At 35.4% G+C, this 24,002-nt stretch overlaps 3 protein-coding genes across 4 annotated transcripts in view; all 3 read right to left on the reverse strand.

Annotated features, from left to right (window-relative positions):
- Positions 1-16,181, reverse strand: part of LOC135684293 (DNA-directed RNA polymerase I subunit RPA1) — a 38,662-nt gene extending 22,481 nt beyond the window's left edge. For both annotated transcript variants that reach the window (XR_016145252.1, XM_065199795.2), the window contains exons 1-14: positions 15,701-16,181; positions 14,913-15,325; positions 7,156-7,391; positions 6,449-6,613; positions 6,014-6,160; positions 5,229-5,351; positions 4,866-4,963; positions 4,534-4,666; positions 4,084-4,167; positions 2,617-2,755; positions 2,083-2,197; positions 1,551-1,659; positions 1,015-1,095; positions 207-290 (exon numbers count right to left, since the gene is read on the reverse strand). Coding sequence is in view for 1 of the 2 variants with exons in the window: in XM_065199795.2 (XP_065055867.2) it covers positions 207-290; positions 1,015-1,095; positions 1,551-1,659; positions 2,083-2,197; positions 2,617-2,755; positions 4,084-4,167; positions 4,534-4,666; positions 4,866-4,963; positions 5,229-5,351; positions 6,014-6,160; positions 6,449-6,613; positions 7,156-7,391; positions 14,913-15,325; positions 15,701-16,047 (2,274 nt within the window). In the remaining variant the exon portion in view is untranslated. The remainder of the gene's footprint in view (positions 1-206; positions 291-1,014; positions 1,096-1,550; positions 1,660-2,082; positions 2,198-2,616; positions 2,756-4,083; positions 4,168-4,533; positions 4,667-4,865; positions 4,964-5,228; positions 5,352-6,013; positions 6,161-6,448; positions 6,614-7,155; positions 7,392-14,912; positions 15,326-15,700) is intronic.
- On the reverse strand, positions 8,618-10,058 carry LOC135684320 (uncharacterized). The gene is made up of 2 exons (XM_089115631.1): positions 9,861-10,058; positions 8,618-9,220 (listed from the first exon to the last, which is right to left on the reverse strand). Exons 1-2 carry the CDS (start codon positions 9,871-9,873, stop codon positions 8,790-8,792), a joined length of 444 nt encoding a protein of 147 aa, XP_088971757.1. The 5' UTR covers positions 9,874-10,058; the 3' UTR covers positions 8,618-8,789.
- A 1,044-nt stretch (positions 16,182-17,225) lies between the features above and the next one.
- Positions 17,226-23,791, reverse strand: LOC148957271 (hypoxia up-regulated protein 1-like). The gene is made up of 10 exons (XM_089115628.1): positions 23,588-23,791; positions 22,582-22,720; positions 22,282-22,345; positions 21,892-21,983; positions 21,246-21,431; positions 20,529-20,668; positions 20,201-20,411; positions 19,316-19,534; positions 18,773-18,947; positions 17,226-17,777 (listed from the first exon to the last, which is right to left on the reverse strand). The coding sequence occupies exons 1-10, from the start codon at positions 23,668-23,670 to the stop codon at positions 17,455-17,457; spliced, it is 1,632 nt and encodes a 543-aa protein (XP_088971754.1). The 5' UTR covers positions 23,671-23,791; the 3' UTR covers positions 17,226-17,454.
- Positions 23,792-24,002: the final 211 nt, after the last annotated feature.

Here is a 24,002-nt window from a genome sequence, read left to right on the forward strand (position 1 = left end):
GTAGACAACATCGGAAAACCCTTGGTTATAGCTTTATAACTATCTGTATAAACAGTTTTAAGCCCTAAATATAGTAAATCTATTCGAAATAAACAGACAAACGCTTTGGTTGTTTCACAACTGATACTGAATACAGAAACATTTGATTGCCATGACTTCGGAAAGTTTGTAAAAAGTGGGCATTAAAAGAAAAAAACCGTACTCACAAATACTTCATTAAGAAAAGGATCTTTTATCACGTTTCGTAAAAGTGGCGAGGCAGCCTGCTTCTTGTGAGTTTTCGGCCAGTTCTAGAGACAACAAGAGATAAAAAAGACAATGCTCATTGATTCTCACTATGAAAAATCCTTCAAAACAGTAACATAAAATGGTGAATTTATACCTCGACTTTAACGATTGACTTTTAAGGAAAAAGCGTAGTTGGGATGAGATAAAACAACGCTCCAACATTAGCCCCTTATCATTCGTTCATCCAATCACGATGCATGTTATAAATTGCTCAATTGCTAGCAAGAACCAATTGCAGGGAATTTAGAGTAATTATGGTAACAGCATTTCCCCTTTTTAGATTATTTGCCGACAAATTCCTTTATGGAGCTACGGGTGCAGTATTTCGATAATGCACATTTGGCCAGTTCCATCCATATTACTTACAACATAACAGCACATATATGTTGCCTGTTGCCTGTTAAGCGGAAAAGGCTGTGATGAAATCGAAAATAAAACGTCTGAGGTTATTTGCTATATTGAAAAGTTGAACTCGTTTTATGCATTAAGCTTGGTTAATCCAGCCATGTCAAAAGAAAGCTATGAAATGATTTGACTATGCATATGTTACTACATGATGCTGATTTGGAGGGTTATTCAATAATCACATAATGAATACTAGCATGTGTTGTTTCTGGCTTTAGTATCACTAGCTAAGTTGAAGGGCTAGTTCTCTTTTTATACACTGAGAAGTGAAAAGTAAAGTATGTTTAAAGGCTGTAAAGTGCTTTTAAGGTAAATACTCACGGTGTCATTAACCTTGGCTTTGCTATCTAGGTTCAGTCGGTTTTTATCTGGTATGATATTGACCAAAACGGTGGAGATAACCTGAGAGAACAGAATCGATTACATAAAAGGGCGAATTACAACCATACAATCAATGATCTAATGAAAGACAATCAACGAAATATAGCTGTTTACAAGATATTGGTTGATAAGTATGATGCTCTCAGTTGATGCTTAAATCACTCTTTGTTAGGCAGAATTTGTAAAAGCTAATCAAAAGGGCACAATGGCTGCAATGCCTTGTTTGAAACCTCTGTTGCCTAGAGTATATGTAGACCTTTGCGTCTATGTGTTCACTGGTACTTTGAGTCACTGACAAACTTTCATAGGTTGCACTGATACGTTGGTAATAGGCGAAGGCTATGAGAAGCCTGGTACTTAAAGTTGTGAAAAATGCTCCTAGGTGCCAAGGAATGCGTCCAAATATCCTATAACTGATGTTCTATTTGTTTGTTTCGGATATGCAAAGCCATATGATTTGTACAAGTATCAAGTACCTGTTTTCCTGACCAAAGTCGCTCTGGCTTCAATATACATGGAGGCAAAACGACTAACTTCCCGGGCTTGTCAGTCAAAGCTCCAAACACAAGTTGATGATAATCCTCTCTATCAAAAGGGAAGGCAATAGTCGTGACATTAGAGGACGTAAGTTTGACAATATTTCAGCAGAAAAACGATAACAAAACAAAATTATGTTACTTGTTGACATGAGAATGCCAAAGCTACTAAATTGAGTACAGCTTCGGCTGACTAGGTAATTGGCATGGGCAGCCCTTGATATGTAACTAGCTGCTAGGGCTTAATGACTTCATCAATAAAATCAAAAGATAGAAAATAAACAGCAGTAAAAGAAAAAGCTAGCAGCAAAGAAAACGTGAAAATGTATGCTCTTTTAATTTTTTTTTCAAACATTTTTCTAAAAAATTTTTAGGCCATGCTGCTTTAACTTGAGATAAAAAATTAACAATTTAAGACACTAACAGTCTTACAATATGTGCCAAATATCAAGAAATAATATTACAAACATACTTATTGAATAAAACGCCTCGACTTGTCATTGATACTCCTGACACAACATGATCTTGAATAAGTCCACTTAAGGGCTTGCCATCCTTTGGACTTAGATACTGGAAATTGGTGCTCACTAAAAAATAAGTTCAAATGCCTTCTACACCAAATCAGATGCACAAAGAGTCAAAGCTTGGATACTGAATAATAGCAATTTCTGCATAAAAGCAGTCCCTTCAAAAATAATTTACTACGACAATCCCCCCCCCCCCCCTATTGAACCCACTTAATCGGAAATCTAAGATACCTAAAGGTAAGGGTTTAAGGAATTATGAGTATCTCCAAAAACCCAAGTAAAAGCACGATTGCAATGTTAACAAGATGTTGAAACCTTTTTCGAGGAGAGAATAATGCTAAATTTATGGAACATGATAAATACTGCTATCATTAACATGATACAAAATAATAACCCAATGAGATTTAGTGAAAAAAGCGGAGAGGAGTTGCAAAGGGCTAAAATAACCATTCAGTAAATAGAAAAGAGAGTGAGAGTACCAAGATTGTATGCCTCCGAGCGTCCTAGTTCGTTTTGTGGGAAATGTGCATTCATTTCATCGCCATCAAAGTCTGCGTTATATGCTTTACAATTTGCATAGTGCAAACGTATTGTTCGTTCATTTGGAAGGACTCTTGCCTAAGAATGAAATAACAAAAGTGACAGGAACACACTGCACTGATATCCAACAAAATTTGAGAAATCTATATAGCGAGCAACGGGCTGGAGAATTAGTCATATTACTGTACATTTTAGTACGGTATAGGGTTGCGTGATAGGGTTGACACTAGAGCAATAACTGTCCAAGCTCATTGAATTACTTTTATGTTGCAAAGGATGTTTGAATATAAATAGTTCCCTTTGAGGACTCTACTCATTTTGATGCTTTTTCGTGATGCAATGACGAGTTTTGTGCAGAATGAATGACTTCGAGTAAATATAACGAATTCCTTGATAGCAATTTCTCAAAGAGCAATAAAATTTTGAGAGTTAATTTTTCGACAAAATTCCTCGCTTTATGTCTGCTCTTAGTGATAGTTAATAATCAAAGCAACAAAACGACAGGCTTTTACTATAATTACTCTGACTTCTCAAGTTTAGCTTATAAGTAAAACTAAAGCTGCAGTGTATGAGATAAAAGTAAATACTAAAATACAACACATAAGATAAGATAAGATAAGATAAGTGAAGATAAGATAATATAATAAAATATAATATAATAATATAATATAATATAATATAATATAATATAATATAATATAATATAATATAATATAATATAATATAATATAATATAATATAATATAATATAATATAATATAATATAATATAATATAATCTAATATAATATAATATAATATGATTTGATATGATATGATTTGATATATGATTTGGTATGATATGATATGATATGATATGATATGATATGATATGATATGATATGATATCATATGATATGATATGATATGATATGATATGATATATGATATGATATGATATGATATGATATGATATGATATGATATGATATGATATGATATGATATGATATGATATCATATGATATCATATGATATGATATGATATGATATGATGTGATATGATTTGATATGACATAATATAATATATTGACAAGGCTAAAATACAAATTTTTCTTTTTCTAACCAAAAATTAAGGACACCTAAATAACAATAAATAATTATAAAAATGCACTTATAGAGCACCAACACCTACATATATATATTCTGAAGCGCTGAACAAATTAGTGTTAAAAATCTTTGATTTACAGCAAGAAAAGCTAAAAGAAAATGTTATTCGTATATCAAAATAATTATCACATAAAAACGTTTATAATCTTGTTTTGAAAGTATAGACGCTCTAAATTGAGAAAAGGGAAAATGAAACAAACAGATACAAAAAGGAAAGACAATTTTCAATTTTATTTCTGGGAAGCAAAAGCTTGCTCTACCTTATGTGCCATTATACTTGGGCGATGCAAAGTCGGTTGTCTGTTCAGTAACATAACGTCCCCAGTGACAAGATGCCTGTAAACCTAAACGAAAAGGAACTGAAATAGAAATAAACGTAACAAATCCGCCCGTTAAGAGATCTTGTTTTGCCCTTGTTCCTCAGCTTTCAGTAAGCAGGGTCAAATTCATAATATCATAACATGTTTCTATCTTGGAATAAAAAATTATATATTCTCTTAGTGGCAGGCCGTTTTCCTAGATATTCTGTGACATTTGAAGGTATCTATCTAACCATACTTTTTCCTGAAGACAATATGGTTAAAAATAAACTGGTACAATAAACATCTGTGGCTTTAAAAGTATAAAACAGACTAGAATTGCAGATAAAAAAGAGCATGCAATCTTGCTGTTTTTTCCTGTTAGCAATGCTTTGTAAAAAAACCCAATACCTTTTTGCAACCGAGCTGAGGCTTTTCATTTGTAACTGGAGTAAGCAGCCTTTTTGCGATAGCCTCCCTTTGGCTTTTGTTGGTAGCACTCAATATCACTTTTCTACCGTCTTCATGCTCAACCATCACGGCTCTATTTAAAGTTGGAAGATGAAGGAAAAATTAGCTCGATAAGATACGATACTAATTTCAATTGAGAAATAAAAAAAATACACAAGCAAGATAGTTAATATATGATAACTTGATGTGGTGTCGAAGAAACTATAAACTTTTCTTCGCTAACGTTGAAATGAGATCGCAATACAAAATAAGAGAAGACTAACAAATTTTACCCAGGATGGTTGTTAGGCCCATTGGTTACAGCTGTTCTGAGTTTCTGGCAATTCCAGGGCGTAACAGGTTGTGCATACGTCAGTTTTTTCGCAAAGATCTAACAGATGTAACAAAAATCAAGAAATTATTGAAGGAAATCTTAGTCCTCATCTAACGTATAATAACTTGAGGAATGTTGGACAGAAATATCTTTAGCACGAGTTGTGTCCACACTTAAGTGCTACTTCTAAAGTTTCAGCTGTTTTTAAAAATTTCAAAATCATATCATTAAAATATGAAAAATAAATCACACTGAATTTGGTGTGGTTAACATGACGTTATAACATTAAGCAAACTTAAAGGTCTTATAGGTTAGGATTTACCTCAGGAATTCCAATTTCGTCTGTGTTCAGGTAAGGGTCAGGTGAAATTACAGATCTTGCCGCAAAATTAACACGCTTTCCCATCATGTGTTTGCGAAAAAGTCCTTCCTTCTTTTCAAGCAGCTACATAACAAAACAAAGCAGAAATCAGTTAGACCATTGAAAAAAAAATCAAAGTGCTTTAAAACCACATTTTAAAGGAAAAGCTGAAAAGGATAATATTTTTAATATTTTTGTCAAAAATTTTGCCGTCTGTCTATATTTCACCTACATTCTGTTTTATACCTAAAAGTCAATTGCATATATCAAGACCAACGCCACTGATCATTAACTAGAGGGGCCACCAATGTAAAGAAAGTTTTTTCTTACTCCTTCTTGCCCCAATGGTGGCAAACATTTTGCTGATGCTGTTTTACTTGGATACTTTGGCTCAATGTATTTTTTGTAAAATAAAGGTTTATCAATATAAATAATTTAAACCGATGTTATTATATTTAGCGACAAACTGGGAAACCCATTGCCCCCTTGCCTACCCCCCCCCCTGGTCTTATGAAAAATTCTGATACAATCGCACGGGTCCTCTTCCTTGGGAACGCGACAGGAACGTAGGCTTGTTATCAACAAATGTCTGAAAACGAACGTGCATTTCCCATTCAAGTTCCTTTCTCCTAGTTGCATGATATCGTATGCTTTTGCTGAACCCATCCCTCACGTCTAAGACTGTGCGTAATTTACAAGGGTTACCAAGGTAGAAAAGACAAAATGATTTCTAAGCTTTCGCGTACCTGCCGTATCCCAGGAACTTTGTCCATGGATAATTTGTCAAGGTCGCTATCCATATGGCAATTCACATCAATCTGCAACTTTATCCAAGCATTCTGAAGCCTCTCAGCTGGTGTCTTACCAGTTACTCCAATAGGGGCACTGTTTTTCTATTGAAATGAAAATACATATATTCTCAAATTAACATTTTATTTCGGACACCTCCAAACAAAAAAACATCTTATCGCAATTTTTCCCCATGTCAAAGCCTTTTACAAACCCAAAGACAAAACCCTCCTCCACCTAAAAACACAAAAAATGGTTGTTTACCGTCTATCATCCTTTCGTACCATCCATTATATCAAATCCACAGTGCTTTTTGAGAATCCAGTTTTCCATGCAGACACTATATCAATCAATGGGCAAATAATTCATTTCTGTAAATAGGTTAAACTCACCCTTCTTGTGGTCATCGTAATAGTTGTCTGCCCGTTATCCTCCGTGTCTTTGTCTTTCTTCTGCGTCTCTTCTAAACATTTGCAAACCAGTTTACAATCGATGAGAATTTTGTTCAGATTTGCTGTCTGTGGGTTTTCGAATCTCTTTTCGCCAAAACTAGATACCTATATAATTTTAAATAAATAACTTTCAAGTGTTGTATAACAAGGCTACACGAAGATTTTTATGGCTTTTAAATAATTATACTTAAGGTCTTCTGCTGAATGGTCAACATTTTAATTCAAAAGTTTCTAAAGTATTTGCGTCAACCTAATTCTACACTGCTCATGAATCAACGAGTCGGCATAATGCGAAAATTTGCAATCAGGTTTATTTTACTGTGATTAAAAAAACGAAGCAATTAAACGAGGGAATTCCATAGGACTTTACCATCATTGAAATGGGCTTTTGGTACTTACAAGAAGCGAGACCACTAAAGAACGAAACCCGTGCTATTCCTTAAGCACTTTCACGGTTTATTCCTGCGCTTATTGCGCTTACTGAACAAACCATTCAATGCAAATGACGACATCACAGTTTGTCTTTAACGCGACACCAAAATGGCGGTTTTAGTGTTCCTTATTCCTGCAAATACTTTCTTAAAAAACCTGTTTACCTTATCTTCAATATGGATCGAAAAAATTGAAGACATCCTTTCGATACATACCGGTCTGAACCTTGATGGCGGAACAGCAACCAAATCAATAAAAAACATGTCCACCGAATTAAGGTCTGCGCTTTCTGTTGTTAGGGTGCTGCCAAAAATAGCTTTAAGAAGATCCTTGCTTTTCTGGAAGACTTTTCGAAGATGGTCTCTGACCTCAATTGGGTTTACAAAAGTTTGATTGGCTTGCTTTCCATTCTCCACTTCTTCACCATCTAACTCCTTTTCTTCTTGTGGATCTTCAAGAATAGAATTACTATAATTAGCACCCTGAACATTAATCATTGATCTATTGGATCTAGCTACCTGGTTTAGTTCTGGTAAATAAGTTATCATATGGTTCAGTTCAAACAGAAGCACTAGTTCAGTTAGTCCAGCTAGTTCCAGGACCATCCACTTACTTATGGCGTTCCACAAGGAAGATATCTCGCCCCTTTGCTGTCCTTTTAGTGTAACAAAGAAAAACGGTAAGTTTACCAGCCTGGATAGAGAAGATGAAGTGCCTTGGAAATCTTGAAACAAAAGAATTGAAACTAACGTCCTTATAAAAGGATTTCAACTAGAAAGTTGGTAGTTTTGTCGACTTTTGTTTCAGATAATAATTTCCTTGTTGTGACAGCACGATCTTGCAAGCCAAATTATTGCGTTATTTAAGGCAGATAAAAATTGAAGATTCACTCCTTAAGAAATTCCTCTACATACAATTCCTTTGTCTTCTTGATGTAATACTATATATTGTTTCTTTTAGGTTTCTTGTTTAGCATTTATCTTGCATTAATTAGTTGAGCATGTTATATTTAATTGTATTTAAATTTTGTCTTTTTTGGATTGTATGTAGTGGAATTTTAAAATTATATGAAACTGAACTGAAGGTAATTTTTGTAACCAAAGAAGCACGATGAATACAAAGGGCCCCTTGCACAACATGAAGAGCAACTGAGTTACTCTAACAAATTAAGCATGAAATTATGCATTTACATACCGAATAAAGATACGAATACGATTTGCTAGCTGTCTAGTAAGGGGAAGGTATGCGTGGAGTTGAAGATCACTGTGCAGTATGATTTATCTATTAGTTATTTGTGATGGTAAAACATCTCGGAATACCATTTGAGAAAAACACTGACAAAGAACTTAGTATTGTTATCAATAGACAATTATATAGACATTTGAATTTGTAAGCAGGATGCAGAAACCTTTAGTTAAGAGATCAGGAAATGATAACGTCTGTGATTTCTGAGATTCCATTGACATTTATGGGTATGTTTGCTTAGGACAACTACAACTTCCTTGGTAAAAGTTAGGCAAGTGACAGTACATGAGTGCGGCTATATTAGTCCATATCGTGAAGCTGGATAAAGTATGTTAAAGTATGTTTATAAAATTGGTTGGCTGGATAAAGTATGTTTATTAAGACCGTGTTCATACAAGCATATTCACAGTACAGGCCGAGGAGATACACGAAAAAAAGTTCATGGTATTTCTACTTTTATTATTACAGCTCACATATATATATTTGATAAAGGTCAACATACATTTTAGAATAAGCTATGCTAATGCACATTGAGAATACTACATCCAATTAACTACGCAGAGTAGATTACTGTGAGTCGAAATCTCGTGTCGTGGATGATACCTCATCCAACATAATTGCCACTTTGGAATGAGCTCAACTGTCTCGAAACTATCCACATGACTTTAAAACTAACCATCTTGCCCTTAACACAAAGCATATTTGGCCCCTTATTTGTTTCTTCTGCGTCTCCAAACTGTAGGTTACGCACAAATTTTCCACCATGGATGCATTTTTGGTCCCAGTTTCTTACTAGCCTGTCAAAGGAATCAAGATCTGCAAGATGTTTCCATTCCGTGATAGCAGCTTGGCATCCTGTGTTGATCACACCGACCATGCGTTTTCCGCTGAGACAAGCCGCGATGTTGCAGCCATCACCTGAAGAAAACTCTTTGAGGCTAACTAAATGACCAACATTGCTTGGCCAGGAGCAGTATTTCTTCTCCTTACCCGAAACGCCAGAAACACATCCAATGATGAGGAGAAAAACAATGCCTGCAAAAAGATTTGATAACAAGTTATATTAAGTTTAGAGATAATTATAGAGATTTCTACAAAATACATATCCCAAATTTCATTAATAAACCTGAATTGTGGTCCTGACCCTGATATTTGAATGTTTCGTGGAACTTTTGCAAAAGAACTTTCTTGACTCCTAATTTTGATACTTAGATTTCAAAGTCTTCGGGAATAAGGCAAGCTACTTAGGGGTCCATGTGGCCTTCACAATTCATGTAACAAACAAAATTTTCAACCCATTTTAGTACTTATGAAAGGCCTCAAGATCATTATATTAAACTCCCAGACAATATTAAAGCAGAATTCAGAAAGGAAAATTTGTGTACCATGAATTCTCCCAGAGAATCTTCACATGGGTGTCCGACTTCTTTATTTGAATGAAATTTGTGTGAAAGTATGGTAAGTTCGTATGAATGAATATCAGCAAGTTGTCAAAACAAGAAAACTGACATTTGATTCTTCAATTTTTCAATTTTCGGTCACCGATTCTATTCAAATACATAATCAAGTTAACATCTAGTGCAGTTCAAAGGGTACAAAAAATGGAAAAAAAGTTAATTCTAATAATTACTTCCCTATTTCAAGATTTGGTGTTGAACAAAAAAGCAAAGAATACCTGCAAATTTCATTTCTCTTTTTATCCTTTGGTAGTGTAGGCAGCGCTGAATTGTGATTAATTTTCTGCAGAGACAGTCTTCAGGTAACCTGGATGCCGCGATTGGGTTGATAGTTTGTGATGCTTTTTCGCAGGCCACTAGTTACTATTTATGGCATTCAAAAGCAAGAAAATGCAACAAAAATTCTTTTGTCCGTGTAAAAGAAAGACCAATGTGTGAAATACGACAAAGGATCTGTCATGATTAAAAAATTCCTTACCCTCTGCATCAGTTGGCAAGCAACTGTTTGTATCACGGAAAAATATTTTAGATATTTGAATTAACTTTAACTGGAGATAATACACTATTTGATCTGTTGCTTTTTAAAGCCTAATTGTTAAAATAATACAAAACACACCAATAAAATGAAGACAACACACACAGCAGTGCTCTCATACGTACAAGATTACCAGCGCTGATATTTGATATGTTTTAAAAATCCCTTTTTGAAAAGCAGGACCATCCATGTCTTTCAAGGTTAAATGTTTTGGATGATGAACGATTGTTTTGCATGCATTGTAAACCCATTTATTGATATGTTTGCGAATCTTGTTCACATGTTAAAGATTAGCAAAACATGCCCCCCAAAAGAGGTGATCAAGGATAGTCGATCATGGGGCTACACCCTTTTATATATATAATGCAAACAATATCAGCACTCATTGTTTCTTAAGACTTTCTCAAATTTGATATCATTAATTTACCATATGCAGTCTTGAATATAGATTTCCATGCTTGAAAAATGTTTTATTTTATATCTTAGCATTATAATTCAAATTTATAAGCGTGGAGTCAAATTATAAATTAAATTGATTTAATACTGTCTCGTACAGATGAAGAGAAATTTGGAACACTATCCAAAATGAAACTAAATGCAATATATGTGGCAATGTTCAAAAGCAATATAGTAAATTTGTAGTGGGTTCGTCGATAAATTCTAATTTAGTAAGCTAATCATTTTTCTTGCTGTGTTGTTAGTTTAATTAAGATAACCCACAAGGAAACCAGCTTTTTAAAGGGGCGCGTGAACATCGATCTCGACATTTTGATAAGATCTTGATAAGAGGGCTTTAATGGAAAGTTTAGGGATAATGGCCATTCTCCTTGCTCTCGAAACGACCAATAAGTGGCACAGAGCTCTGAGAGTCAAAATATTTTACGAAGTAAAGGCCAGTACATTTTAATTTTGCGCTTTGCCACAAAGATAAAACGTTAATAGTAATCAAACATGAGATATCTTCAACTACAAATCCTTCCTTTCTAGCCACTTCGAAAACTGAAAAGGCTTGAGTTTTTTAGTCAATAAAATTGTGCGTGTTGTACGTCGAAACTGTGCGTGTTGTGCGTGGTGTATTTGGTACAACGTTTCGAGCTTAACTTTTCATCAGGTAAATAAAGAATAGAAGAAAAAAACAGTTAAGAAGAGAATAGAACAGTAGAATCGAAGGATAAACTATATGGAACGTAGTAGGAATACGACGTAGAACGTAAGACGAGTTGGAAATATGTCAAGGGTGTGTATAGATAAGATGAGATGAAAATAAATAATAGCTAGATTAGGAAATAAGCGAAAATTGTTTATTAAGACCATTAGGAATAAGACATATTACAGTTTGATAATGGTTGCTACAAAGGCAGGGGCTGATAGATGCAGGGCTTGAAAAATATTTTCTTTCTGGCAGCAAAATAAAAAATTCAGGATTTCCTGCAAAGGTTTGATAAAGTTTCCGGCCACTTAAGGTGATTTTTTAAGTTGTTTAAACATTTGTTCTAAAAATAAACTGTCATACTAAAAAAGAACTAATTGTTGGTCACCGATTTTTGATCATAGCTATTCAAACAGCAACCATTTCGTTTATACTGTATTAGGTGATCAAGGAAAACTTGATCAAGAATTATACTCATATAGTTTGTTTTTAAGGTTAATAATAGTAGATCTGAAAATCTATAATAACTTTGATTTAATTTCATATCAGTACTAGCGAACTAGATACTATTGAAGTATCGATGAATCCTACATCTTGCTCAGGGTTTCATGTTTGATGCTCATCATCAAAGCTAGTAGCTCATACAACATGTAAGAACACTTTTTTATTTTCAATGGTTTAAATAGCCCAAAACGCTTATATTCTATTAAGCCAGCGACGGAGAAATGTATGCGAATGCCAGTAGAAAAGTATGAATAATAATGGACACATCCACACAGGTTTTGGGGCATTTTCACCCTCAATACAATTGATGTAACAAGAATGTCGGTGTTAAAGTGCAGGCCTGGCCGTTTGTATTTTTATAGGTGAGCTGTCAATCGTTCCCCTCATTTGCTGAGGCGAGCTAAATCAGTAACACATAGAATGTACTGTAAAGACAATCGACAGATGACTTAAGCCCCTTTAGTATCTGTCGGTTGCCTTTAATAGCCTCAGTCAGGAGTATGCTGTTTTACTTCTTTCAATTTGTATTTGCTTTAACCGTGACTTAGGCTCCCCCTTTACTTGAAGTATTTAAAAGAACAGACTCTTTCAGTTTCATGTACTGGTACAACACAAAAACAACAATTCTCTTGCCAAAAAATCTTTGTGTTGTACAGAATTTGAAAATGGCTTTGAAAAACAAATTTTGAAACAAACTTAAGTTATACGTCTAGCACTCTTGAGTATAAAACGTCAAAACATAGATGGAAAACTCTAGGCTAAAATACCCAGTTTTGAATCGAAATAGGCCAATCAAAAACGCGAACACATTATTGTTGAGGTTGTCCAATCAGTACCTCTTTCCTATTGAAAATATTACCAACGGAGTCCTAAGGTGAAAACAAACTCCTTCTGTCTACACAAAAGCGGTCTGTCATGTTTATATAGTAGGTAGCTAGATGGAACGATGATCAGACTTTGCCAATAATGCGAAACATGTCGCCGTTATAGTTTTCACCCAATCTGGGTTTTTCAGTAAATGCTGCTCGCTAGTGGAATTCCATGTTTTGGTTGTCGTTTTTGATCTGCAAGACAGAGTACCCTGTTCTCTTTGAGGGATAGTTTTGTTTCTATTGGTGGAAGGGACCTGCTGTTTTAGTATATACCCCAATCTACAATTCCTACCAATTTCTTCGACTTTCCTTCCAAAAATATGCCTGTTTTCTTAAGATTGAAAGGTTCTAATCGCTACAAACGTACCTTGCGCTTAACTATCCTTTTCCAAATAGATCAAAGTTCATGCCTATCATAACAAAAACCACCCAACAAGCAAAAAGTTAATTGCAAAAGATGCAATGACTGGAGAAGTCGCTGTTACAAAAATAACCCAATCAACCCTTGTAAGTTTTCAGGGTTCTCTGAATAGGAAAAGGGCAAATGAATGAAAATTTTGGGGGAGCAATTCTCTCTTCATGTTCTGTTTAGGAGAGCAATTCATAGCTCGCCTCAAGTTGCGAGGGGAGCGTGGAGGAGAGCACGAGCTATCGCTCGCCTCAAACCGCCAGGCCTGAAGTGTTTTTACTTATCTAGAATGGCTAATGTAAAAAAGAGAAATGAACTATGCTTTAGCTTGCTTGAATTAAATTTTAGAAGCAGTAAATCATGCCCAAATTGCCAGAAATTTGAATCACAAGAAATCACAAGAAAACAGTGTTCCATAGAAAGAGAGTAACATAAATTTAATGTTTATCTTTAAATCAAGCAATGGAGATTTCACACTAAAAATTTCCTGGCAAACAGCAACAATTTCCTGCAATGAATTTGTGCTAAAAATTTCTTGGTAGCATCGCCACGAAACATTTCCCAGCCCTGGGTAGATGGAAACTATTTTCAAAATAGGTATTAACCAATAACCAATTGTATTTACATAACTTGGTTGGATCCCAATATATATGATCAAAAGCAATGATTATCCATTCAATGTGAGAAGCACAAGGTCTTGGAAGCCATCTTAGAGCACTGTTGTTTATTCTGCTATGGCTACAAGTCGTTGTCAAGTCAGCTTTCTTAAGGGACCTTTAGTTACTAAACTTGGTTGAAATATACATTTCATTGCATTATCATTCTGGGAAAATATTTTTCACTTGGAATAATATTAATAATAACAATAATCTTTCATATTTATACAGGTTAATTTGTTCAATAAGGAAATTACTGTTATCAACCAAAGACCTGTAACAACCAATGACTTTTGTGAGCAAAAATTTTCACATTCACTTTTGTAACATAAAGGAGAAAGTTCTTACAAGGATTCATTGAATGGTCTAAATACACAGTCCTTGCTTTCAGTAGCAGCATGAGAAATTTTTTTTATAAATCAATAACTAGTCCAACAGATTGTATGAATGACCAACCTACAACCAGAATCTGTACAAGTGGGACTTGCAGACAAAAAAGTTTATGCTCCAAATTTCTGCAGCCACTTTCTGAATCAATCATTCTTATTTACTAATTCATAATCAGGCCAGAATGATGAAAGAAATCATTACTTTAATAGCACAATTTTATCTTTATTTGCTTGGCTATTCTCTATTCCTTTGATTTATCACCCTACCTTTATTCTCTGATCACTTAGATTTATCACCTTTTCCGTACACATTATATAAATACTTGTAAACTTACTCTCACATAGTGGGCTGAAGAAAGCACGGTCCTATGAAGGGCATACAAGCCTTATTTCCTTATGATGTCTTTATTTGATGGCATTCACAGAGCTGCCTGAAAGCCCAAACCATCCATAGGTAAAAACTGGATCACTTTATTTCCTTTCTTTTGAACTCATTTTATTCATATCTGACCATAAGTTGTTTTGCTTGCAGGAAATTCTCCTGCATTACGCTCACGGGGGAGAAATATTTTTAACGAGCCCTGCCTACAACTACAAATTTTTATTATCCACACTGAAAATTATCATTACAATAATTGCACATTTGCAAATCAATGAAATGACAAATGTTATGAAAATAAAGTTGAGTTTTTTATGAAAGATTGTTTATTCAAAATCAAAAAAGAATTACTTTTCAAACATTATCATAAACTTACCATTTTCTTTGTTTTCATCAACATTTTCTGTCTCTGTGATGTTGCTTTCAGTTTTCAAAGTGTGTTGTCTCTTAGCTGCCTTTGCAGAAAGTGGTTTCATGTACAACCTTGAATTGTATTGTGATTTGAAAACTCTTGCCTGGGCTGTACACCTAGGGCACTTCTTGGTCTTAGTAGTTCCAAGAAATTCTTTTACCAGCAACTGTCTATATTTTGTTGTGTTTTTTGAAGTCTTTTCAGGACAATCCTGGATGCTTGCAGAAACTGTATTAAGAAAAGAATCAATTCTCTCAACGACACTGTCTTCTTTGTCGTTATAGTTTAGATGATCACTTTCGGAAAGACCTGCATTGAAGATCTCTTCAAGATCCAAAATAAGTCCTGGCTGGCCCTTTTCAATGACAAACAGCTGCCTGAAAAGTAAAGGCATATGTGTGATTTCTTTACCATAAAAATAAGATTTTTGTCATTAGCATTAGGTAAACATAAGCCCATTTGCAAGTTAAAATGGGGTTTGCAAGTCATTGTATAACTTCTATTTATGACAAATTCACAAGCCAAGTCATGAATAATCTTGTTCTTTAAAGGCTTAAGCCATCTAACAATCAATTATTGGCCAATCAATAATCATGGTAATTGCCCTTTACTTTGTTGTGCTAAATTAAAGATATGATGTTTTATGATGGAAAATGCCACAGTAAGCAACAGAAAAACACTGAGTTCCTTGCGAAAGATATGTCACAAACTGAAAGCTCTCTTTTAATTGAAAAGTTAAAAATCATACTCACTTTAAAAGTAAATGCTCTTTTGACCTTGATATCAACAAGCTGTGACAGTTGTAACAGGACAAATTGACAAATTGCAACAGAATCCGAAAGAATATTGGATGATATACTGGTAATGGAAGTTCAATATGGCCTAAGTGTCCTGGACAGAAAACATAATTCAAGCCGCAGGAGCCACAAATATCAGTTTTGTCCGTAGGTCCAAGAGTCCTATCGTAGAGGCCTCCTGGATTTGGGTGAAGCAACTCATCGAACGTTTCTGGATTTGTGATCTGTCTCACGCTTTGCTTTTTAATGTCTTCAGTCGAGAAAGTTTGGAAAGACACACCATGCATGCGTGTGGAAAACATTTCCACTTTTCTGTGTTTAAAATTTTAAAGCTTTACTTCCCTCACATTATGTAGCAAATTCTAAGATGTTGATAGACATCACATTGCACGTTTTCCTCATTGGCCTCTTGCAGTGGCCTCTTCCTTTAGGGAACACGAAAGCGAGGCAAATTGATAAGGCTTGTGTCAAATGGATTTAACCACATGTCTATAAAAGTCTTTTTTATATGTAGATCAGTGGATTTTATAATTAATTATTTAATTATAAAAATTAATTAATCCACAAAAGCAAACATCTGTTTCCTTTGGAATTTTTGAAAAACTTTTTAGTACCCACGCCACGGAGGGGGGAGTCGGAGGGGCCATAGCCCCCCACTTTTTGGTAAGCAAAGATATTTCCAAAGAGGCCCCGTTTTGAAGCCATAGATTCAAGCTCGAATTATAGAACTTAGCCCCTCCACCGTGAGATTCGTGGCGTGGGCCCTGCTTTTAACTACAAAACGAGAGGGATCACACCTCTTTTGATGGTTACAAGCAAATGCAGGGTTTAGCAGGGACAGATTCTAAAGGCAAGGTTAATGGGTTAGAGGAGGGAGGGTTTAAGATAAGGGTCGGACTCCGGTTTGACACCCTTTTGGTGCCTAGACAAGTTGGAAGCACCAATTTTTACAATAACTGTTTTAACTAAAAAATAAAAGAAAATAAAAAATTAAACATACTAAATGTTGACGTCATTTGATTACTACTGACTACCATAAAGATCTTTTTGGGGGAATCAAAGCAAATTGACACAAGGAGGTTGGTGGAATGTTGCACCCTCACACCCTCGGTAGGTCCGTCCCTGGGGTTTAGATTTAAATGAGATACCAAGTTAGAACTACAAAAATAAATCTGGTTATTGGGAAAACCAAAGACGTAGAAACCGGGGAGACAGTGGGCATGTGCCCTCATACTTTTGAGAAATAAGAGGCAACGTGTATATTTGCATGCAGCTCACGGAGGTGCCTTTCCCACATTTACTTCCCTTTTTGAAATGCTTCCTGCGTCTATGACAGAAAATAATCGCGCTTTAAAACAGGATTATAAAATCTTACCGATTTCGTATCAAAACAAAGATTAAAGAGCTTCAGCTTGAAATAAACCTCAAGTTGTATAGTACGGCCTTGAAACAGATTTAGTTAAAAAAAGACTCGACGAGATTTCGATTATTCATCCATAAGTTAATAACAAAAGCGGTTTTTGAGCAACAACAACAACACAACCACGTGTCATTACCTACATCACTTCGCAAATTAAAATAAGCGTCTGTGCGGTTACTTCCATCACATCCTATTCGGAGAACGTTTTCTCAAAACAATTAGCGAAGCACCCACTTCAAGTAATTTGCGCACAAAATTTACAATTCCTAAATGCTATTAACTAAAATTGTTATAGTTCTTTATGCGCTTGCTCTTCTTTTTCTTTTGTATTTGATTTATCGCTAACTTCTTCTGTAGGCTTGCTCTCTTTCTTCTCCATCTCTGGAAGCTCGAGTGGTTTTGCCTCTTCAATCTTTTCTTCCTTAGAATCATCTTTCTTTCCGTCACTGGTCGAATCAGTCTTATCGGTTTTCTTTTTTTCTTCTTTTTCGGATTCTTCCTTTTTGGAGGTTGTTTCCAATTTTTCATCCTTTCCCTTCTTCTTTTCATCTTCCTTGGTTGACTGATTCTTGTCTTCAGCTTTGGTGGTATTTGAGGCAGTCTTGTTTTCGGCTAAGATTAAATAAAGGACATTAAACCCAGAGTAAACAACAATCCTTGCCAAAACATTTAAAAAAACTTCCCTTAAACATAGCATGCAGCGGGCAGCCACCTTTCACCAAAACATTAATGAAAATGTTTATGTTAATGCATTATCAAGATGGTTTTGAAGTTCTGCTGCAGCAAACGAGAATAAAAACCTGCTAGCTAACACGGTTTGAGGGCGAGGGGGAGTATGTACTGTTTGTAGTTGGGCGGTCAGGAAAGGTAGAAAGAGCACCGTATTTAAGCTGATGTCATGTTATATTCATATATTCATATGTTATATTAATATGTTATATTCATGTTAGACACAAGTTAACGAACGAGTAAGCCGATTGGCGGCGGTAGCAGGATAAGAACAAATTTAAATTTGCACAGTTTCTGTTAGTAGCAAACTTAGCCAAGATGAAGTTAAAATGGAATTCCCTACGAATGAAATTCATAGACATCTGCATTATTCAGGGGTATAAATTCTTTAAAAGAAAGTAAATTCAAGCAAAATAATGTTTTTGCAGTTATGAGCTGGGGCTACCCAAGGTTTGGCATGTCTCTTGACCTTAACAGTTTTACCAACAAGCAACTTTTGCATCCACAAGCATTATCTTGCCATTATTTGACTCGCAAGTGCTTTAAATGTGCGCTTCCAAACTATCTTTGGAATAATGATCTTTGAATTCAAAGTTAGCATCTGGGTTTTTTTACGAACTTTCCTCATATTTATAAGGTACCTGGGCCTTCATTTGGTCCGATCTTTGCCCGTTTCGAGGCTCCAACAAACATGTGCTTGCCCACAGAAGTGAAAGGCAACCGCGTTATCTACCATGCCAATGAGCACTATTCGGGGTAACAACCACATTTTGGACTTTTGGTTTATTCATGTATTTATGAAAAATAATTCTCCTTACTTCCCTTACTAAATTTCAGTATAACACCTCGGCAAACTCAAAAAACGTCGGCAAACTGACCTGTTGTGTTGGCTTTTGGTTTCGGTTTTGGGATGTAGTACTTTGCTTTGTTGATTAGGTAAAGCAATTCCCTGTCCAGTTTACCCTGCATTGATACAATGTCTTTGACCAAAAGAACCGGTTTCGTTTTTGGATCTGTCTCGTTCTGCTTTTTCCAGTTGGTTGCAAGCCAGTCCTGTGAAGAGGATATTATAACACGGTTGGCTTATAATTATACTGCAAATCTGACATTTGGTCACACCAAGTTGCGACCCCTTGAAGAAGAATATTCAAAGAGACATCAACCAAAGGAAAATACTGTTGTTGATAAGCGTCCCATCCCTCGAATCGGCAATATGATGAAATCATTAAAGAGACTTTCCGAATGAAGAAGACAAACAAAAGGGTGTGGTAGCCATAAAATATGTTTTAAAAAAGAACTCAAAAGAACAATTAATTAGAGCGATTTTCTAATTGTCATCAAAATAAGAGAGATTTTGAACAACAATTATCAATGTTTAAGGACCGTATTGTGAATTGGCAACAGTTAATTTCTATACTTACAGAGACTTCAGTTGACACTTTCTCTAGATCTTTAAGATCCTTTTCAGTGTAAATCTCGTATGCTTCTGGCATAGCCTTGAATTGTTTCTTAAAAACGTTAGTCAAGTTCAAGCTGCTAAGCAATTCGGCGATTGCTTTTGGCCGAATCTCATCTTCAGAAATACGGAAACGGAGATCTTCAGTTGCCTTCTCTAGCTCTTTCAACTTGCTTTTGTAAACCTAAGTCAACATGGAAATAAAGTGATTTAACAGTCCTGCAGGTTTAAGGGCCTTTTTTGCTTTGTATGAAAAGAAATTGAAGAAAAATTACATTACAAATCAAAGTGAAACTAGCACACACACACATACACACACGTAATGTGTTAGTTTAACACATCTTAGTTTGAGTTGATATGGCATAATTATGACCACCATTCCTTTCTATATAGTAGAGGCATTTGATACATTAGTTGTCATACTAAATGAGTTGAGAATTTATAACTAGAATTACGGAAAAGCTAGATGATTTGAGCATAAGTTTATAGATCAAAAGAAACAGAAACCTAACCTATAAACACCTGTAGGCTACAGGCTGTACCACAATAGCTACGCTCTCGTTGATTCTAAAAGACTACGTCAGAACCAGTCAAAGAAGATTAGATATCTAAAGCTCAGTACTATGGGTTTTTCATGTTAGTTTACCTACGTTTTTTTCAAATTTGGTGACTATCAGTTAGTGACTAGATATAAATCGGCTAAATATAAATTTATTAACTGAATGTAAGAGGCACGCAGAAACCTTAAATTTCACAGCATTGGTGTGAAAAATATCTGCAGTCTCCATCAATCGTGTTCACGCTAAAGCAGCAATTAATAGAGAGAAAGACATCCTGAAAGTTTACTTACATCGGCAGTTGCATCGTAGCCATCTTCCATTAGCCAGTCTGATACCTCCGAGAATTTCTCACTTATCTTTTTCGTCTCCTCCTCGGTGGCCAGTTTTTCGACGTTATCACTGTACAGCTTATCCTTGAATTCGTACAAGAAACTTTCCAAGGAGTTCTTGGCCTGTTCATTCTCTCTTTTTGCTAAATCTTTGACATGCAAATCATCTAAGCTAGAAAAAAAACGAAATATAAAATACAAAGATAATAAATATAAGCATAGCCTACCGGCCCACTGTACGTCAAATAAGACAATCGTAGAGTGTATGCAGATGAGAAAGGATACTTACTGCTTCACAGAAGCTGCAAAGGCGGTCTCACCAATAGATAGGATGTCTGTTTCAGAAACGATTAAACTGATGTTTTCTTTGACAAGAACAGGTTTAGAAACTTCTGGTTTCTCAGTTTTGTTAGCTGTTGTGTTGCTCTCCTGTAGAAATAAGGTAAATTGAAGGTCAACTGAGCATGAGACATGTTCCAAGACTATGGCCATTCTAACAAGGACGGCTGTGTTTGACAACAATTAACTTCCTCTAATGCATTTCTAAAATATCCTTTTAATGCCGATGACACCTACATAGCTTATGCATCCCTTTTACTCTGTGTTATAGATGAATCAAAATGGCTCGTTTAAATGCCCCAGTGAGTTAGACTCATTTGCAATGGTTGTCATATATCTGTCATTGGTGTAAGCACATGCTGTCAAGTGTGTGCATAGCACCGCTGACTTGGGAGGCCACCATTCTCTCGTAACACATTAGGTACTTATTTAGTGCATCCAGCTAAGAAAATGAAGATTCACAATGTTACTGTCGTTATGGTGCGATTTGAAATTAAAGCCAAGCCAATCCTATAGTCAATCGTTAATTAATCCCATTGATGATAGTTAATCCCACAGAAAAAAGCGCCACGCCAATCCCACCAATCCAGCCCCATAACTATCACGGAATCTTCGTGAAAATCAGATCTAACAAAGGATCAGATAAGACTTCTTATAGATTTGATACCTTTGCATTAGTTGCTGTTTTGTCATCGGTTTTGCTATCCTTTTGGTCTTCTTCCTTTTCAGCTTTCTTGTCCTCTTTCTCCCCCTTTTTCTCTTCTTTTCCCGTCTTATCGGTCTTCTTTTTGTCTCCTTCTTTACTGCTGTCAGTCTTATCTTCTTTGCTTTCACTCTCACTCTTCTTTTCATCCTAAAAAAATCATGCCAAAAAAGTTCATATCACAGCTTACCCCCTAAACATACAGATAAAAAAATATGAAAAATTTAAATAAATTCCAATATATAATAAATAGCAATTTCTGATTTTATGATTTTGGAAATTAGTTCCTCACGCATTCAATTCCTCAGATCCATAGTTTACACGTTTTGCCGCAATTTTGGCACGTATACCTAATGGATACCGGTTGAGATAATACAATTTTTAGGGATATGTTGTCTCCAGTTGAGAGATTCCCTTATTGATGCCAGCTACCAATGCAAAAATGAATCTCTCAGAAAGTGAGCTAGCTCTGTATTGTACTAAACGAAAGCTTTCCCCATTCCATTAAAACGAGTGCTAATTTCAATTATTAATCATCCGAGGCAACTAATAAAAACCTCCAAAGTTTTCATTTGCTAAACCACAAGCATTAAAACCAAGATATGCATACCTCTTTCTTTTCGCCACCCTCTTTTGTTTCTTCTTCCTTTTTCTCTTCGTCTTTGCTCGAACCAAAGAGGCTAGATAGCGTGTTTCCGATCTCTAAAAACGATACGCTGTCTATCAGAGCTAGTAAAAAGCATTCAGAGCGGGTAATCTTACGAGATGATCTGGCAATTCTATGAGGAAGTATGGTGATGATCCGGTTTGAAAAATGCACAAGGCTGTGAACAGAAAGCGCCAGAAAACAATGGCGAGCATCCCCAAAGGAAAACATGTTTATAGGCAAACCACCCTTAATATATCGCAAAAATATATCAAACATGGAGAATCATTTTAACGCAAATTCTTTGATAAAATTCGAACAAGCTTATATAAAAGAATTACAAGGCTAGCATACTTGCAAAAGTTGATTGCTCCTCTTCTGTTTTCTCTTCGGCTTTCTTTTCAAAATGTGCTTCCACCTTGATTCAAGACAACCAATTGTGAATATCAACAAAAACTACCTCCTTTATGATTAAACAAACGACTGAGATAAAGCAAACCTAAGAGCATGCAAAATTTAAAACCGAGAGGATAGGATACTTGCAAAGTAAGATCCTATCAACAAGATGGCGAAAAACGTGTTGAACAGCTAAAATAGATGGCAAAAAACGTGTATTGCTTAACAGCTAAATCTTGCTTGAAAATTCATGATTACCTTGTCCAGGGTCAGAATACCACTATCATCCATATTAAAAAAAGCTTTGACTCCTTTTGGCGTAGCCTCTTTGTTATTTTCATTGGCAACAGCTACTCCCGAGAGATCAATCTTTCTCAATGATCCCAAATCCAGATACCTAGAGGATTGAAGGATCATCTTATTCCTTATACCCGTAGAAGTCTTGTTAATCAACAGTTTCACCTATGGTGCTGTATACTTTCTTAGAAAAATGGTCTCACTTTCATTCTTATAAATACAATCAACTACTGACACTCTCAACACAACAGAGGAACCTGAATTTGATCATAAGTTTGAATAACCAAAAGTCTGATTAAACAAGGATACCATTGCGTCCTTAATAAACGTATCCCCCAATCATTTACATTTGTAAAAACTTCACGGTATCTCGGAGCCTGTCACGACTTTCTGCTTAAACATCTTTCAGATTTTGTATAGGGTAGCATACGAAGCAGTATTTGTTAATTAATTAATTAATGTAATATTCGGCAATTATGAATTCTTAACAATAAATTGATCTGCTTTTGTTTATTTTCAATTTCCTTTAAAATAAGTATTCTTTAATAATTCAAACACTTCATTCTTCCCCTCACTCTCCATTCTGACCCCTCCAGCCCCCCCCCCCCCCCCCCCCGTTGGTAAATAGTGGAATAAATTCGCCAAGTCCATATTCATTACGCCTTCATCGTTCATTTTACACTCTCAGGAATAATTTGTCAAACAAATGGGAACACGTACACACCCTTTCCTGTTTCCTAATCTTATACTAAACTTTGCCCTACATTGTGTCCAAATGAACATCATTTGTCATTATTTGATAATTTGTTGAATTTCGGACTTTGATACTTTTAATGTCTATGCAATAATATTCCAAGCGTTTTGAGTCAAGCTAATATATAAATAAGATGGCAAAAAACGCTGGAGGTTATTTCCTGTTTTCAACTTAAATGTTGAGATGTATCACGAAAAGAACTTTGAATAAAACCTTTTGATATCTCCACTGAAAACACTAGTATCGCCGTATGACACATTGAAATGAAAGTCTTTCTCCTGTTTGTTAAACGTCATCACTTTCTTCTGGGGAAGTGGGTTCAATCTATGAAACAATGTCCGTGTAACAACTTTTGCGTCAGCCTGTCCACTTTCTGACGTCGTCTTTCTGAAGAATGACACCTAAAAACAACAATTATGGTATTGTCAAATATGTATCTACAGCAGATCTGTCTATGATGCAATCAAATCGAACGATACACGGGTATACACGGGCCTTCACGTAAGCCTGCTATTATGAAATCTTAGCATATATGGGTCACACAAATATGGGTCACACAAAAATATGGGTCAAAAGAAAGAATAAAATATATAGAATTTGATGATTTCATGAATGTATATAAAATACA

Source organism: Rhopilema esculentum, unplaced genomic scaffold (genome assembly GCF_057945365.1).
Source record: "Rhopilema esculentum isolate cy_ngs unplaced genomic scaffold, ASM5794536v1 HiC_scaffold_35, whole genome shotgun sequence".
Classification (NCBI taxonomy): Eukaryota; Metazoa; Cnidaria; class Scyphozoa; order Rhizostomeae; family Rhizostomatidae; genus Rhopilema; species Rhopilema esculentum.